The sequence below is a fragment of the Halyomorpha halys genome, unplaced genomic scaffold, assembly GCF_000696795.3.
Source record: "Halyomorpha halys isolate HHAL.00 unplaced genomic scaffold, Hhal_1.1 Scaffold601.1, whole genome shotgun sequence".
Taxonomy (NCBI): Eukaryota; Metazoa; Arthropoda; class Insecta; order Hemiptera; family Pentatomidae; genus Halyomorpha; species Halyomorpha halys.
Window position 1 is genome coordinate 550,661 of NW_027112563.1, and position 14,161 is coordinate 564,821.

The 14,161-nt window shown below is 29.4% G+C and overlaps 1 protein-coding gene across 1 annotated transcript; it reads right to left on the minus strand.

Moving 5' to 3' along the window:
• Positions 1 to 1,685: 1,685 nt before the first annotated feature.
• Positions 1,686 to 13,384, minus strand: ScpX (Sterol carrier protein X-related thiolase). The gene is made up of 10 exons (XM_014426902.3): positions 13,196 to 13,384; positions 11,775 to 11,901; positions 8,468 to 8,661; positions 7,478 to 7,668; positions 6,432 to 6,529; positions 5,152 to 5,291; positions 4,067 to 4,322; positions 3,307 to 3,460; positions 2,209 to 2,438; positions 1,686 to 2,013 (listed from the first exon to the last, which is right to left on the minus strand). The coding sequence occupies exons 1-10, from the start codon at positions 13,244 to 13,246 to the stop codon at positions 1,823 to 1,825; spliced, it is 1,632 nt and encodes a 543-aa protein (XP_014282388.1). The 5' UTR covers positions 13,247 to 13,384; the 3' UTR covers positions 1,686 to 1,822.
• Positions 13,385 to 14,161: the final 777 nt, after the last annotated feature.

Below are 14,161 nucleotides of genomic sequence, written 5' to 3' on the forward strand. Positions count from 1 at the left end.
TTTTTTACACATATTAAATCAAAATTAGTTAAGAAAAAGTTATTTTACGTGATGAAAGGAATAAATTTAAGGAAATGTTATTAGAGGGACGGCTCGTTTACCTTGCTTTCTTGTGTGACAACCAAAAGCAACACAAGACACATTGCTTTTTTTAATTCATAACTTCTACAGCAATCAATGTCGATAAATGACTATCATTTACTAAGTAATAAAATATCAAAAGCTCACCAATAACAAAAAAAAAAAATAAATCAGACCCTCAGACAATGGTTATAAAAAACTTTCAACTGGATGAATAAGAGGTGAACCTTTTATATCAGATATAGAAATGAATAAGTTATACATGTATTGATCACCAATAATTTCAGTTGAGTAAAACCAATGTAAGTAATGAGTATTGGGAGCACCCATTTCTTTCAAAGAACTTTCTATTCAGGCATGCTGAAACCATATAAAATAATGCTTTCATTCTATATCTGTTGTCATAATTTAATGTTCATATACTAGTTTCTAAGAGCTTAAGGAAATCATCTATCTATGATTAGTCATCCAATTTAAGATACAAGCTAACTACAAAAATAAACACATAAATTATTAATTTCAATGCTTAAATATATTATAGAATAATACAGAAGCTTCCTGACTCCACATAAACCAGAAAAAATAATCCCTTTTTAGCTCTAGAGACCAAATGTTTTCATATTAATTTTATTTTTTCTAAATATTTATATTAAATCGTGACAACACAAACATTTAAGGAATTGAAAAAAAATTAAAAATAAAAATAAATACCATAAACGTTTTTTAATAATTACATTAACTATATGTGCATGTTTATATATTTATGTGAATATATAGATATATCCATAATAAAAGAAAATAAAACTAAATTTATGAGTACCAATACATATCTAAAACAAATATGTCATTAAGTATAGAAATGCTAACATTCAATTTTATCACAGCTGTAATTTTAGGACATATACAATTGTATCCTAATTTTTTGTTTGGTTTATTATCATTTCAGATAAAAGTAATAAAATAAATAAATAAAAAAAATGAAAAAACGTAAAGTATATTTTATTTAATTCAATAACTAACTGTACCAACAAAATTATAAACAATAAAACTTTAGAAGATAACAATATATAATATTATCCAGAAAAGAGCTATAAATAAAGGAATGTAATAAAAATTTATTTATAAAATAAACTTTTCAATAACAAAAATAACATATAAATACAATTGGTTTTAATAAACCATAAATGATCTTAAAAAAATAATTCACAATTCATTTCACATTTAATTACTGATAAATTAGTAAAAATTGGCTAGCAACAAGTAATTAATCACAAAGAGGAATTTTCGAACTTAAAAAACATGCCACAACCATTTGACAAGTCATTTTTAAGGTTTATTTAATAATTCATAATGAAAAAAAATATTAATTCCTATTTTATTTTATTTTTATTGCAAGTTTTCTTCCTAGTATTATAAACAGTATCACATTTTTTTTTAAAAAATGATATTTCAATTTAATATTCATTTCAAATTGGAAAAAAACAACATGCTAGTTTATAAAATCTTAAAAAGAAAATCAGTCTTGAAGAATTTACCAGCATATTAGTCATAAATAAAAATTAGATCCCAAACCTTTTATGTAAATAATTGTCATGATATTTTTATTTTCTATACATGTAGTAATTTTATAAATCTAACAAGATATTAACTAATAAATTGAAACTATAACCCATTCCAAAAATTTTAACGAATTCAACTAATATGTTTTTCTTCCATGAGTTCTTTAAATATGAAAAAAAAATTAAAGTTTTGCTTTCAGCTCTTCTATTTTACTGCCAGCACGCTTTTGTAATTCAGTAAGTTTAAGAGCCAAGCCCATATTTCCTTGAATTTTAATCTTTCCTTGAAAGAAAGCTTTTTGTGGATTGATTTTACCAGAAATTAAATCAAAAACATCTTCGTCATTCATTATAAAAGTAACATCAGGCTTTTCTGAAAAAAAAATAAATAAATAAAATAATTGTAACATTAATTATGCTAAACCAATATTATCTTTTTCTAACAAAACAAAATATTTTTAATTAAAAGATAGTAATCTAATTTCATGTTTTTATAGAACCTTAGTTATCTAATTAAAATGATTTAAATCATGACTACCAATGAGTTATTTTATTATAAAATATTTACCTTTCCCATTGTAGGAAACACTCCCTTTTCCAACTTTAGCATTTATAATCCACATCCCTTCTTTTCCCTGCTTATTTTTCACTTTGAAACAATATATACCTCTCACTTTTTCAATTAAATTCTCTTTGTCTTCTTGCATAGCACTTTCTAATATTTTAAATAATGGTGTCACCTTGAAAATCGAAGGATCCTCAACTGTGCCAACTCGACTTAAGACAACATCATAATACCTACAAAAGCAAAACAAATAAACATTGATTTCTTACAATAGGAAATATAATGTTAAAAATAGATCAAGAAAATAACTATAACAATCAGAACATCCCATAATTAAGCTATTTTTATCATACATACTTGTTGTGTAAATTAGTAACGCCTTGAAACCTTAATATGTAAACAAATAATACATGGAGAGGTAATAACCTATTATTTAAAAATATATTGACTAGGAAATTACCAAATATGAATCTGCAAATGTCTAATGGCCTAGCTAGGTCCATTTTTTCAGGTCTTATTTAAGTAATGAATTGAAAACCATAAATTTGATCACATAAAACAAGATACTAGTATTATTTTATCTGATCCTGTGTCAAACAAGACTAAAACCAGTTTCTACAGTTTATATCTCATTTATTTTGGTAGTGAAATAACTTCAGTCTGATAGTCCACACCACAATTTTCAATATAATATGAATTGTCCAACGATTGATTTATGAATCTTGCATTAAATTGTATATCTAATTTAATTGGGTATAGTAGCAGAAAAAGATAATTATCAAGTGGAATTAAATTTAAAAAATTGTCAAAAATTATTGGGCCTGATCAGATTGGAGCTGGTCTGATTTGAATTAACAGTGGGATTAATTTTATGTTTTTAATGTTGCCCTGGCCTGGTGCACTGATGGTTCATTCAGTCAAGGCTATTAAATTTTAAGAAGAAAAAATTCTGAAGGAGAAAACTGAAATGTTTTTAAATAATTTAAAAGAATAGAAGTGAAAATAAAAAAATGTGATGGGGGAAGTTGTGTTTCACTAAATATATTTAGTATTCAAATATACTACTGCATCATGTTACTTTGATAATGTAAGTAACTATACCTTCTATCAGCAGGAAAACCTAGTCTGTATAAGGCCACAACAACAGCACCTCCTAAACCTATATTATGTTGAAGGGCTAATTTTGCATCTTTTACTTGTCTAGCTCCAGCATCACCCCTTAACTGCCAACATAATTCAGCACACTGAGCAATACCTGAAAAAAGCAACAATAATGTATTTAAAAAGATAAATAAATAACTTCTGAGATCCATGTATAGTTCTTTTAATATCTCTTCAATGTAGAGTAAATTATTATATAGAAGTAAACTACAAACTTAAACTAAACAAAATTTCAACATTTATGAATTTTTTTTTAAGAAATACTGCTGGAGAGTAAAAATACAACAATACAAATTGATTTATATAAACTTTTAATTAAGCACATTGGTTTTTACTACACTTAAAAGGCACAGGAGTTAAAAAACACCAAAGTATTACGTTGAAATTGTAACAAATACAAACTAGTAGACTAATATTATTTTATTTTATAATGAAATAGGGCTGACTACATACAACAAATAGTTTAATAAAATAAATAAATATTAGAATTCAAATACTTGAATTTTTTTAAAAATATCAAATTTCATAGTTATGAATGAGCACCTAATGATTATAATTACATTGTTTGGCAATAACTTGAAAAGTAAAATCAATCCTCTAAATATTTTACAAATCACTCTAAACAAATCAATACTAACTATGCTTGTAGGTTATTAAATCTATAAAGTAACTGATTAGAATACAAACAAAATGAACCTACCAGTAGCTCCTAAAGGATGTCCTTTTGATATTAAGCCACCACTTGGATTTACAACATGACGACCTCCATAAGTATTATTTCCAGAATCAATGAATTCACTAGCTTTTCCTGGAGGGCAAAGTCCAAGAGCTTCATAAGTAATCAGTTCATTTGCAGAAAAACAATCATGAAGCTCCACAACATCAATATCACTAGGACGGTAACCAGTTTTCTTAAAAAGTTTGTCAGCAGCTGTTTTTGTCATGTCGTATCCCACCTAAATTAGACCAAAATTAATTTAAAACTTTTATGGTATAAAATTTAATAAACATAAAACTAACTAACTGGTGTAAATACTAGAGAGGATATTAACATTATAACCAGGGCCACATTATGTCTCAGTAGCGTCTAATAATTATACCTTATTACCAACAATGGGGCATTCAGAATTGACAAAATGAGACATATGTTCAAGGCTCAGAGGTTATTATTTTTGAAATGTCTACACTATTCATGTGTTCCAAGTGTCAAAACCAACATCCTATTACACTGTTAACTTTACTTTTAATTAGAAAAATAATATTTAAATTTAACAACAGATCATTAAAAATAAGATTATTTTTATTTCATTTTTTCAAGCAGTAAAATAATATGTTTAAGAAGTCAGTAATAATTAAAGATTGCAATAATTTTATAAAATACTGACAACAATCATTTCAAATATACAAAATATTTTAGGCTTAAAACATGAAGCTTAAAAAATGATCATTCCAAATTTTTACTAATTTAAAATTTATTATTTCACAGCAAAGGTTTATTGATTATAACATTAAGTTAGACATTAGAAAAGTTTTGTTTGTTTTGTTTTTTCTATAAAAATACTAATGTCACTTTACAAAAAGTCATTTTTATTCTTCTTTTACTTCCTATATCAATTATAAGAAATTAACCAAATGTAAGATTTTAATAGTTACATTACTAATGAGTGAAGTGAATGGAAAACGCAGAATATTAACTGAATATAACAGCAAATCATAAAACTTTTTTTTTAAAAAAAAGGTTGTAAAATATGACTATTGGAAATGAACTAAATTGATTACACTAACAATTTTTATGCAGCTTTTTCCTTCAAATGTGGATGGAAGATCAGTAACCATTTCCATACCAACAATTTCTACTGCCTTGTCTTGAAGTCCATGCCGAATAACAAATTCTTCATTAGCCAATACAGCTGCAGCTGATCCATCTATAACAAATAAAGAATAAATATTAACAAGTCCTTTGATGCTCCTTTAAAGAATAAAAATCCATTTTGTTTAAACTAAATAATTCTGTAATAACTTAATTATAATTAAATGCCTGGAATACAAAGTCATTATCATTTCTAAGGTTATGATCAATGGAAACTGCTTAATAGCACATTCCAGGGCTAAAAATTAACTAACTAAGACTCAATTAAATGTTTAAGACATAAACATTTTTTTTTCTTTTACTCTCTTATTTTAGACTTTATGCTAGCTTAACCTGCTCAATTTCAGAACAGAAGAGCCAATCACTGCAGCACTAATGGACTTTTTGTACTAACCCCCAGTGCTATTTATAAGTAGACAAGTTTTCCTAACTGAGAGGAAAAACCAATTTTCGTTTTGTGGGATAGTCAAGAAATTAATATTACTCAAGTCAAAATAGAACCCATATTAATCAGAACTGAGGGCTGAAAACAAATTTCACGGGCACATTGATTTCACAAGCTTCATTTTACAGAAGTTTATATATATATACATATTATTAGCAAAGGCCTTAAAGTCCCCCATCAGTCTAGGTTTCATCTGCTATATTGTATTATATTCATACATAATATATAATATATCATATATAATATTTTAGCAAATATATATATATATTTGATAAAAAGTTCCAAGAGTTCTTTAATACAAAAAAATTAAATTTCGTATTCTTTTCTGAGTCTATGTATCTGTTTAAGTCATTACCATTGAATCTTAGCTCTATAACTTATACAATCTTTTCTTTTTTTTTATCTTTATTGAAATTTATAACTGTACATAATAATACAATCAGTAAATTTGATGTAAGTTCATAATGTAGTAGATAAACTACCCATTGGTAGCACTCCAATATTAAAAATTTAATATTAAAAGAAATCTCATTTCGTCTCAAAGGTAAAATGGAATTAAACATGGGTCATTTGTTAATCTGATTTAAAAGAGTTCAATAAAGAATTATCTTGACAAGAATGACAGCATTTTGCATTGCACAAAACAACATGAAGATCATTGGTTCTACAGTATAGAAAAATTAATCAAGGTTAATATTATAAAAACTGAAGAATAATATTAAATATTATAAGAGAATATTAAATACAAACCAGAAGTGGGACAACACTGAAGTTTTGTTAGTGGCCCAAAAACTTTTGGTGACTTCAATATTTCCTCTAAAGTGTATTCCTCTTGAAATTGAGAATACCTAGAAAAAAAAATTTATTTAATGTTGAGAGAAAATTATATAAAAAAGTAATAATGATTTATCTGATATAATTTTAACCACTAGAAAATTCATCATTTATTGACTTTAGGATCCTTAATTTACTAAATCTGATAATATTAGTTGAAACAATTCTAGAAATATAGCAAAATTGCAGGGTATTTCAAGGTATGTAACAATAAAATGCTTAGATAATCCTTCATCAGAATACACAAAATTAGACATAATTTCACCTACTCATTCCTCCTTTTTCAGGAGCATTAGCCTAGGTTTCATCCTCTACATTATATTCACAGCTGAGATTCCAACTTGCCCTAACACTGTTCCCATAGTCTATTGAGTGCTCTTGGTCATTGATAATCCATTTACAGCAATTTAAGCTTTATAGTCACATATCACTTACATTGGAGAATGGTGTCCTCGCTTTCAAGAAAAGAGAGATGAGTTAGGTCTATGAATTAGTAATGACTAGCAATAACATTGTCACCCTGATGCTACTGTCTTAGGAGTGCTAGACAGCAGGCCAACATCAGGTAGCACAGACCATCAAGTAATTAAAGAAGGAAGAGAAGGAAAAGCGAACCAGGAGATAGTCTAATACACGAGGCGATCATTCTCCATGATGAAATGTCTGGCAATGGTCCCATGGAGAGTGGGGAAAGAGGTGTTGAAATAATGCTTTAAGAGGGTAAAAATCCCACACATACATTAGTATATGGATTTTGAAGATCTCCTAACATCATAAAAAAACACACCAACAGAATTCTTTCTTAAATCTAAAAACGGTGATTTTTCTCATTCATCATATAACTAATAAAACAATTACCTAGCTTTTTATTTTGTTTTGCTGAAACTAAAAAGTTTATTGAATAAATTAATGAATATTAGTATGAAGAAATAAATTGTTCAACAGATATTAGGAATACTTACGGATTATTCTTAGAATGCTTATGATTTTTTAATGCAATTTTAGCTAAATGCTCAGCTGTTGTTCCATATTTCATCATGTGCTCCTTACCGGCATTACCAAACAATTGTGCTGTGATTGGGCTTCCATCGATTTCTACAAGTTCAGCCATTGCACCCACATGTTTGTCCATTGGGTTGGTTCTATCAAGAAACTAAAATAATAATGGCAATCAATTATTCTATATATTGAATGAGTTTATCATGAACGATTAGTTGAATATTAGTTTTAACATTATTAATTATGTTTAGTTTTATTTACATAATGAAGTAGTATATCAAAAAAATACGATAAAAACATATTTATAAAAGTTTTATGAATAGTAGTAACTTGGGACTGCTTGGGTCTGGCAGGGTATTACTTCGACCAACCGAAAAAAGGTTTTAAATTATACTTAGGTCTCTTTGTCATGAAAATATAGATGTGAATCACTATCTTTACAACATATAGCAACTCATTGTGCAATGAGGTGTTTTGCTTGCATAGTATAAGGGTAAGAAAATTTAAACTTGTCCAACGTGTTTTTAAAAATAGTAAATAACTGAGGTCTTCTAATGCTGTTTAGAATATAAAAGATCGTGCAAGCCTAAAAACTAAATAAATACTATCATTTTGATTAGCATACAAGTTTATAATCAAATAATACCTTCCATGGTAATTACTTAAAAACCTGGAATGCATTAAATTAAAAAAAAAATTATCAAATGCTATTTCCAAAAACTCCTACTGTTTTACATAGTACACAGTACTTAGGTTTTAGAATTGAGGTTGTGATATATTCTAATATTTTTTTAGACCACATCAGGACTGCACTATAATTAATACCATTCAATATAATTGATAAATCAAACTCAGCTCATTGAACACCTAAGGGTAATATTCTGATGGGGATCTAATCCTTGTAGGGGGAACAATCTATACAACTAGAACAAAAGTAATCTGCAAATAAAAACCTTGGATGTTAATGAACCTCTCTCCATCTTTTCAAATCCCAATGCAAGTACACAATCAGCTTGACCAGTTTCAACAATTTGCTTTGCCATCATCAAAGCAGTTGATCCAGTAGAACAGTTGTTATTAACATTGTAGATAGGTATCCCGGTCATACCTACTTCATATAGAGCTCGCTGTCCACAAGTGGAGTCTCCTGAAATACAAATAAAATTAATAATAATAACTTTAGGTGGTAAAATACCGGTGCTTGGGTATGCTGATGATTTGGTATTACTGGGTGAGGACAAGGAAACTATAAAAATTAAATACAACTACTCGAAGCTTTAATTTTTGGGCTAATTCTTGATGGACGATTTTAGCCATATTGTTGTGCTTTAGCAGATATTCTTTCCCAGCAAGCTCTTGGCAGCCTGATGTTATGTGCTGGATTGATTCTGATGCCACTCTACACAGCCGACAAGACTTCATTATATCTTATCCACATATATGGCGTCTGTGGGTCCTGGTAGCCATCACCTGGTCCTGAATGGCGAAAATAAATCCTTCTGTTTCTGGGAAAAGGGCATCATTGCAAAGCCATAATAGTGATGCACTCTTAATCTCCAGTTTTCAAGCAAAAGTTCTTGGTTCACTGTAGACAAAAGATTTTCATTTCTAAAGCTTAGCGCAATGTAGCTGATGACTCTCAAAGATATGTTGGTTTGGAAGTAATTCCGAAGATTTTCTTCTTCATTGCGGCAAGCTTGAAAGCTCTTGTCCTCCTATTTTTCTTGGAAGGTACATTCTTACCACAGAAGATTTATATTGAAAGTAGATAGTGGACCATATGAAGTAGATTGTAGGAGGATAGTCCAGGTGGCAGTCAATAAAGCTGCCTTTATTGACCGCCACCCGGACTCTCCTCCTACATACAAAGAAGATTTTGGATGAGATTTTCGAGAATTTACTAATTACACTCTGAGGTACGAATCTCGTGTATCCAGATCTGTATTCATCCATTTCAAAATGCCAAATGAATAGGCTAAAGCTGATATCGCCCATGTGTTCAATGTTTTTATTATATTTTTCCCTGAGAGATAAGTTCCGAGAATAATTTTTACCCGTCTCTTGGCCACTACCATTTCAACGTTCGAGGTGGATAGTAAGGATGGATGGAACTGGATAAGGATTGAACTAAAGGATTAGGATGATTAGAAAAGTTTAAATGGAATTTAGAGAATATGGTTGGTATGAGGTCAAGGACAAAAGGGATATGAAGGTCATGGTGTAGTGTTCTGTTGGAAACATAATAGGGTGCATTGACTATGGTTCTGAGGATTTTGGATTAAAGGATTGGTTACATTTAATGTTCGAAGGTTTAGCTGTTCCCCAAAGTTCGAGTCCAGAGGTCTAGATTGGTCTGAGGATAATCTTATAAATTAGTAGTTGGTTTCCTATTGAGAGATTAGAGGTCCGGCTGAGAAGTTGGTAAAGTTGGCTGAATCATCTGTTTAGCTCTAATCTTTTAAGTCTAGTATGTTGGTTCCAGGAGAGTCTATTGTCTAGTATGAATCAAAGATATCACACTGTGTCAGATCTGGGTAAATGTTATTAAAAATATCAGGTGGACAGAAGCTGCAGTGGAGGGTGAAAATCACATGGGTGCATTTTGATTCATTAACTTTTATCCACCACCATTGCTCAATTTGGGTGAGGTGTGTTTGAAGATTGGATGAGGCTGTTAAAGGATCAGGATGAGGGGATAGAATGGTTCTATCATCAGCAAATGTTGCCATGAGCATATCAGGAGTAATGAGTATGTCAGCAGTGAAGAAGATGTAGAGGAAAGGACCCAAGACACTGCCTTGGGAAACCCCCGCCTCGATCAGATAGATGTTCAAATACTCAGAACCACTGCGAACTCAAAAGAAGCGATTTGAGAGGTAGGAGGGGAAGATAAGGTTTAAGGCTTGAGGTAATAGGGACTTGAGCTTGAAAAGCAATCCAGCATACTATACCCAGTATTATTATTATTAATTGAAAATAAAATCTGACCATTGTAAGAACTACCATGGAAAAAAACAAAACAATATTTGCCTAATTCTTTAATATATTATATTTATCCATTGTTTATTTCTAGTTAGAATAAGAGCTGTTTAATTCTTCATTAAAACAAAATTAAAAATACTTCAAAATTTTGTTCGATAACTTCTTATTTTTTAGTTGCAATGAAAATTTGTATCTAAGTGTTTCTTGAGGTGTGAACCCTGATTGTCAACTATGTTCCTACCTAGAATAGAAGAGTTTAACAAAATATAACAAAGATGTGTACCATGGAATGAGATTGGAAGAAACTGGTGCTTTGGGCTATTTTCGCATCTGCTTTAGAAGATAGTTGTTGAAAACAGTTTTCTCCATTGGTTATAAATCAAACTTTTTCATAGTTCATATTTATCCATTTTATATTACTACTAACAATTAGAGATGGTTGATTATTTTCTATAAACAAAATTAAAAGTACTTCAGAGGACGTATTATTTTTTTTAAATTCGGCATTCAAGCCCTGTTGTACTATTTCAAAGAGTATAAATCCTAGCCGATGCTAAAAATCACTTTTTTGTACATTGACATACCAAGTTAAATCAAATTCATTAGCCCCATTTTTGAGAAAACAAAAAAATGAGAAAAATCAATAGTATTGCATAAAATGGCACTTTAAGCCAGTCGATATTACCAAAAAAATTTCTGAACATGTAGAAGTATTGCTCAGACATATACCCAGCTTATAATATCAGTTTCGAACATAAAATTTACTTTTTCGTTTTTGTGCTATTTTGGCGACTTTAATCGATATCATTTGAGCTGTTTTTCATAAAATCCTAAAAAAGTGTAAAATTGGTTCTCTGAAGTGGCATTTTCAGTAGGTTGATTGTAATGAAAAAAATGCTGTAACATTCCAAGCATGTACATACCCTAAATAAGTAATTTCAGTTTCACACAACTTTTCATTTTTGGGCTACACTGTTCGCACACACATACCATTTTATGAGATTTGGTTATTTAGGCTTAATGGACCTCAATACATGTATTTCTATACAAAACTCGAATTTGAAATTGGTTTATTCTCTAGTCACAGACTGACTTAAGCCCATATTTGATACATTGACTAAGAACTTGATTTCACCAAATTTGGTTATACCCGAATACCCAGATTCTTAAAATCTGAGAGTGTAGAGAACAGATAAATTATTCTTTGCAGGAGAAACTTTAGAAATACCTTACATACCAGGACAGTAATATTCATAGAAATATATATCAATGACTAACCGTACACGTATCCAACACATGAGCTCTTGATTTCATTTACTGTAACACAAGCATCATTTAAGGCTTTAGTAACAGCTTCAGTAGCAAGCTGAGGATAATCAATATCGTCATTCCCTGGTTTGTAAAACTGCAATAAAGAGAATAAGAGAATTGTTAAGTCATGATTAATAATAATAGGCAAACATTACAATAAAATAAATATCTATTTTGTGAATTATGATGGATTAAAAATCCAGTTTAATTGGGTTTAATGTACAGATCGTTATTTTTATATAATCAGAAATATTTTGTATTTATTTTTTTAATTACTACTTAAATATTCTAAATTTAAATAAATAAAACTATTCAATAATGATGCCAAATAAAATTTATTTCTAAAATAAAAGAGAAATGCTATTGGGAGAGTAGGTATATGTTAAGTCATCAATCACATTTCAAGGTCATACATGTTTTATTTATGTAGCACTCAATGTTACTATCAATTGATGATAAATAGTACAATTTTAAAAATTAACTTATTCCAAAATAAAGAAATGGTCATATATCACAAAACATACATTAATGAAACAGAAATAGTTAATATATGCTATAACTGGATAGCTTTACAGGTCAATGTCAAATATTCAAGCTTTTTTTAAATGATTTGCAGGATCCACTTTTGCTGGGCCAATAATGGACTCCAAAGATTTTTAATAGTAGTATTCATCATTACACAGAAATCTGGACATGCTGTCCTTGAGGTTCCAATGCGCCCTGTTGAGCGTAGACTTGATTCAATTCATGTTTGAAATAGTTGACACTCATTTTGCAATGGTCCCACACAATGTAAATACACTATAAAAATATAGCTACCACAGGACAATTATGGTGCTTGATATATTGTGCCCATAAAGCTCCCAGCGCTTGGCTGGGCATAAGCAATGTGATTTAACAGATTTGGCAAGCCCACTCTGAAAAATAAAAAACTTTTCGCTTGATATTACCTTATCTGATAATAAATAACGGTTGAGATATTTTATTTAATTATAAATATATCAATTTAGATGATTTTTAACTGAAAAAAAAAAGAAAATCAAGACAAAATAAATATATTGATTAATAGTAAAATATGAAATTTTACTATGCAAATTAAGTCGCAATGAAAATGAACAAGTTCATTCGACTAAAACACACATATTTTTCTCTTTATTTTCATAAATATCTAAATATGAGGGATTATGTATAGAGGATACTAATTATATCGAGAAAATATTTTATTTTTGATTAATAGGAAAGTGACTGAATATCAGTGGGCTAGTTATCCTAAAAGCAAGTCATAATATAATTCAAAATAATTACAGTATATTTATTAGGGAATAGAAAATATTTTACAAATCCAAGATTCACAATGTTAATTTTTAAAATTATATAAATCAGTTTACCTTAGTCATGCCAACTCCAATAACATAGACCTTAATTTTTGGAAGAGCCATGGTGCTATGTATAAGATCAACTTAAAATGAAGAAATGTGACAAATGAAAAAAAAAAAAAGGAAAAGAATTTGAAGTACAATGACTTGCTTTATCCGAAAGTGATTATCACTAAACTTCAATTAACAAGCTTACAAAGCAGTAAACTAACAATCCTTGATGAACCGATCATGTGAACGACGTTAGAAAACACTGTGATAGAAGTATGAAAATTAAATTTATTTTCTTCCATTTTTAAAATTGTAATACTAAGATCAAATGAAATCTATTTGATAACTCCTTCGAATGATATACGTTTTAGGATAATAATCAATACATGTTACAAATATAAAAACAAACCAGTTTACCAAATACCTGTCAAAGTTGGCTTGTTTGAATTTTCATATGTCAATTTTAAGGTCATCATTTAGTTTGTTGAAAGTTCGTTTAGCTGAAGCTGGTGAGCTTACCATTCCTTTCGTGACTTTTCTTGGCTCTGATTAGATTCCTGATATATTTAGAGTATGACGCCGAACTGATTCCTTACTTACCTTTTGACTCTTGTGAGGACCAGGCAGCTTTTAGAACAGCGCAGGTGAAGAATTCAACTGCTTCTTCTAAGTTGAGGTCAGACTTTAGTTCTGTCGGGACTGTCAACAGGGCATTTAGATTTTCACTAAGTATAATCATGATATCGTGGGTCAGTGACTCTTTTAAGGCACACCGAGCTTTCTTGGGTCTCACCGCAACTTGCAATACATTTTGGTTTGCGCATAGCCTTGACATCTGTAGCACAATGTATTTCTTGTACACAAGGTATTTCTTTTTTTTTCTTAAGCTCTCCTATATTTATTTTAGAGTAATAAATGTAATTTATATCAAATATTTTTTCATTGAATGTATGTTTAGTGATATCAACGAAAAACACGCGAAGAGGC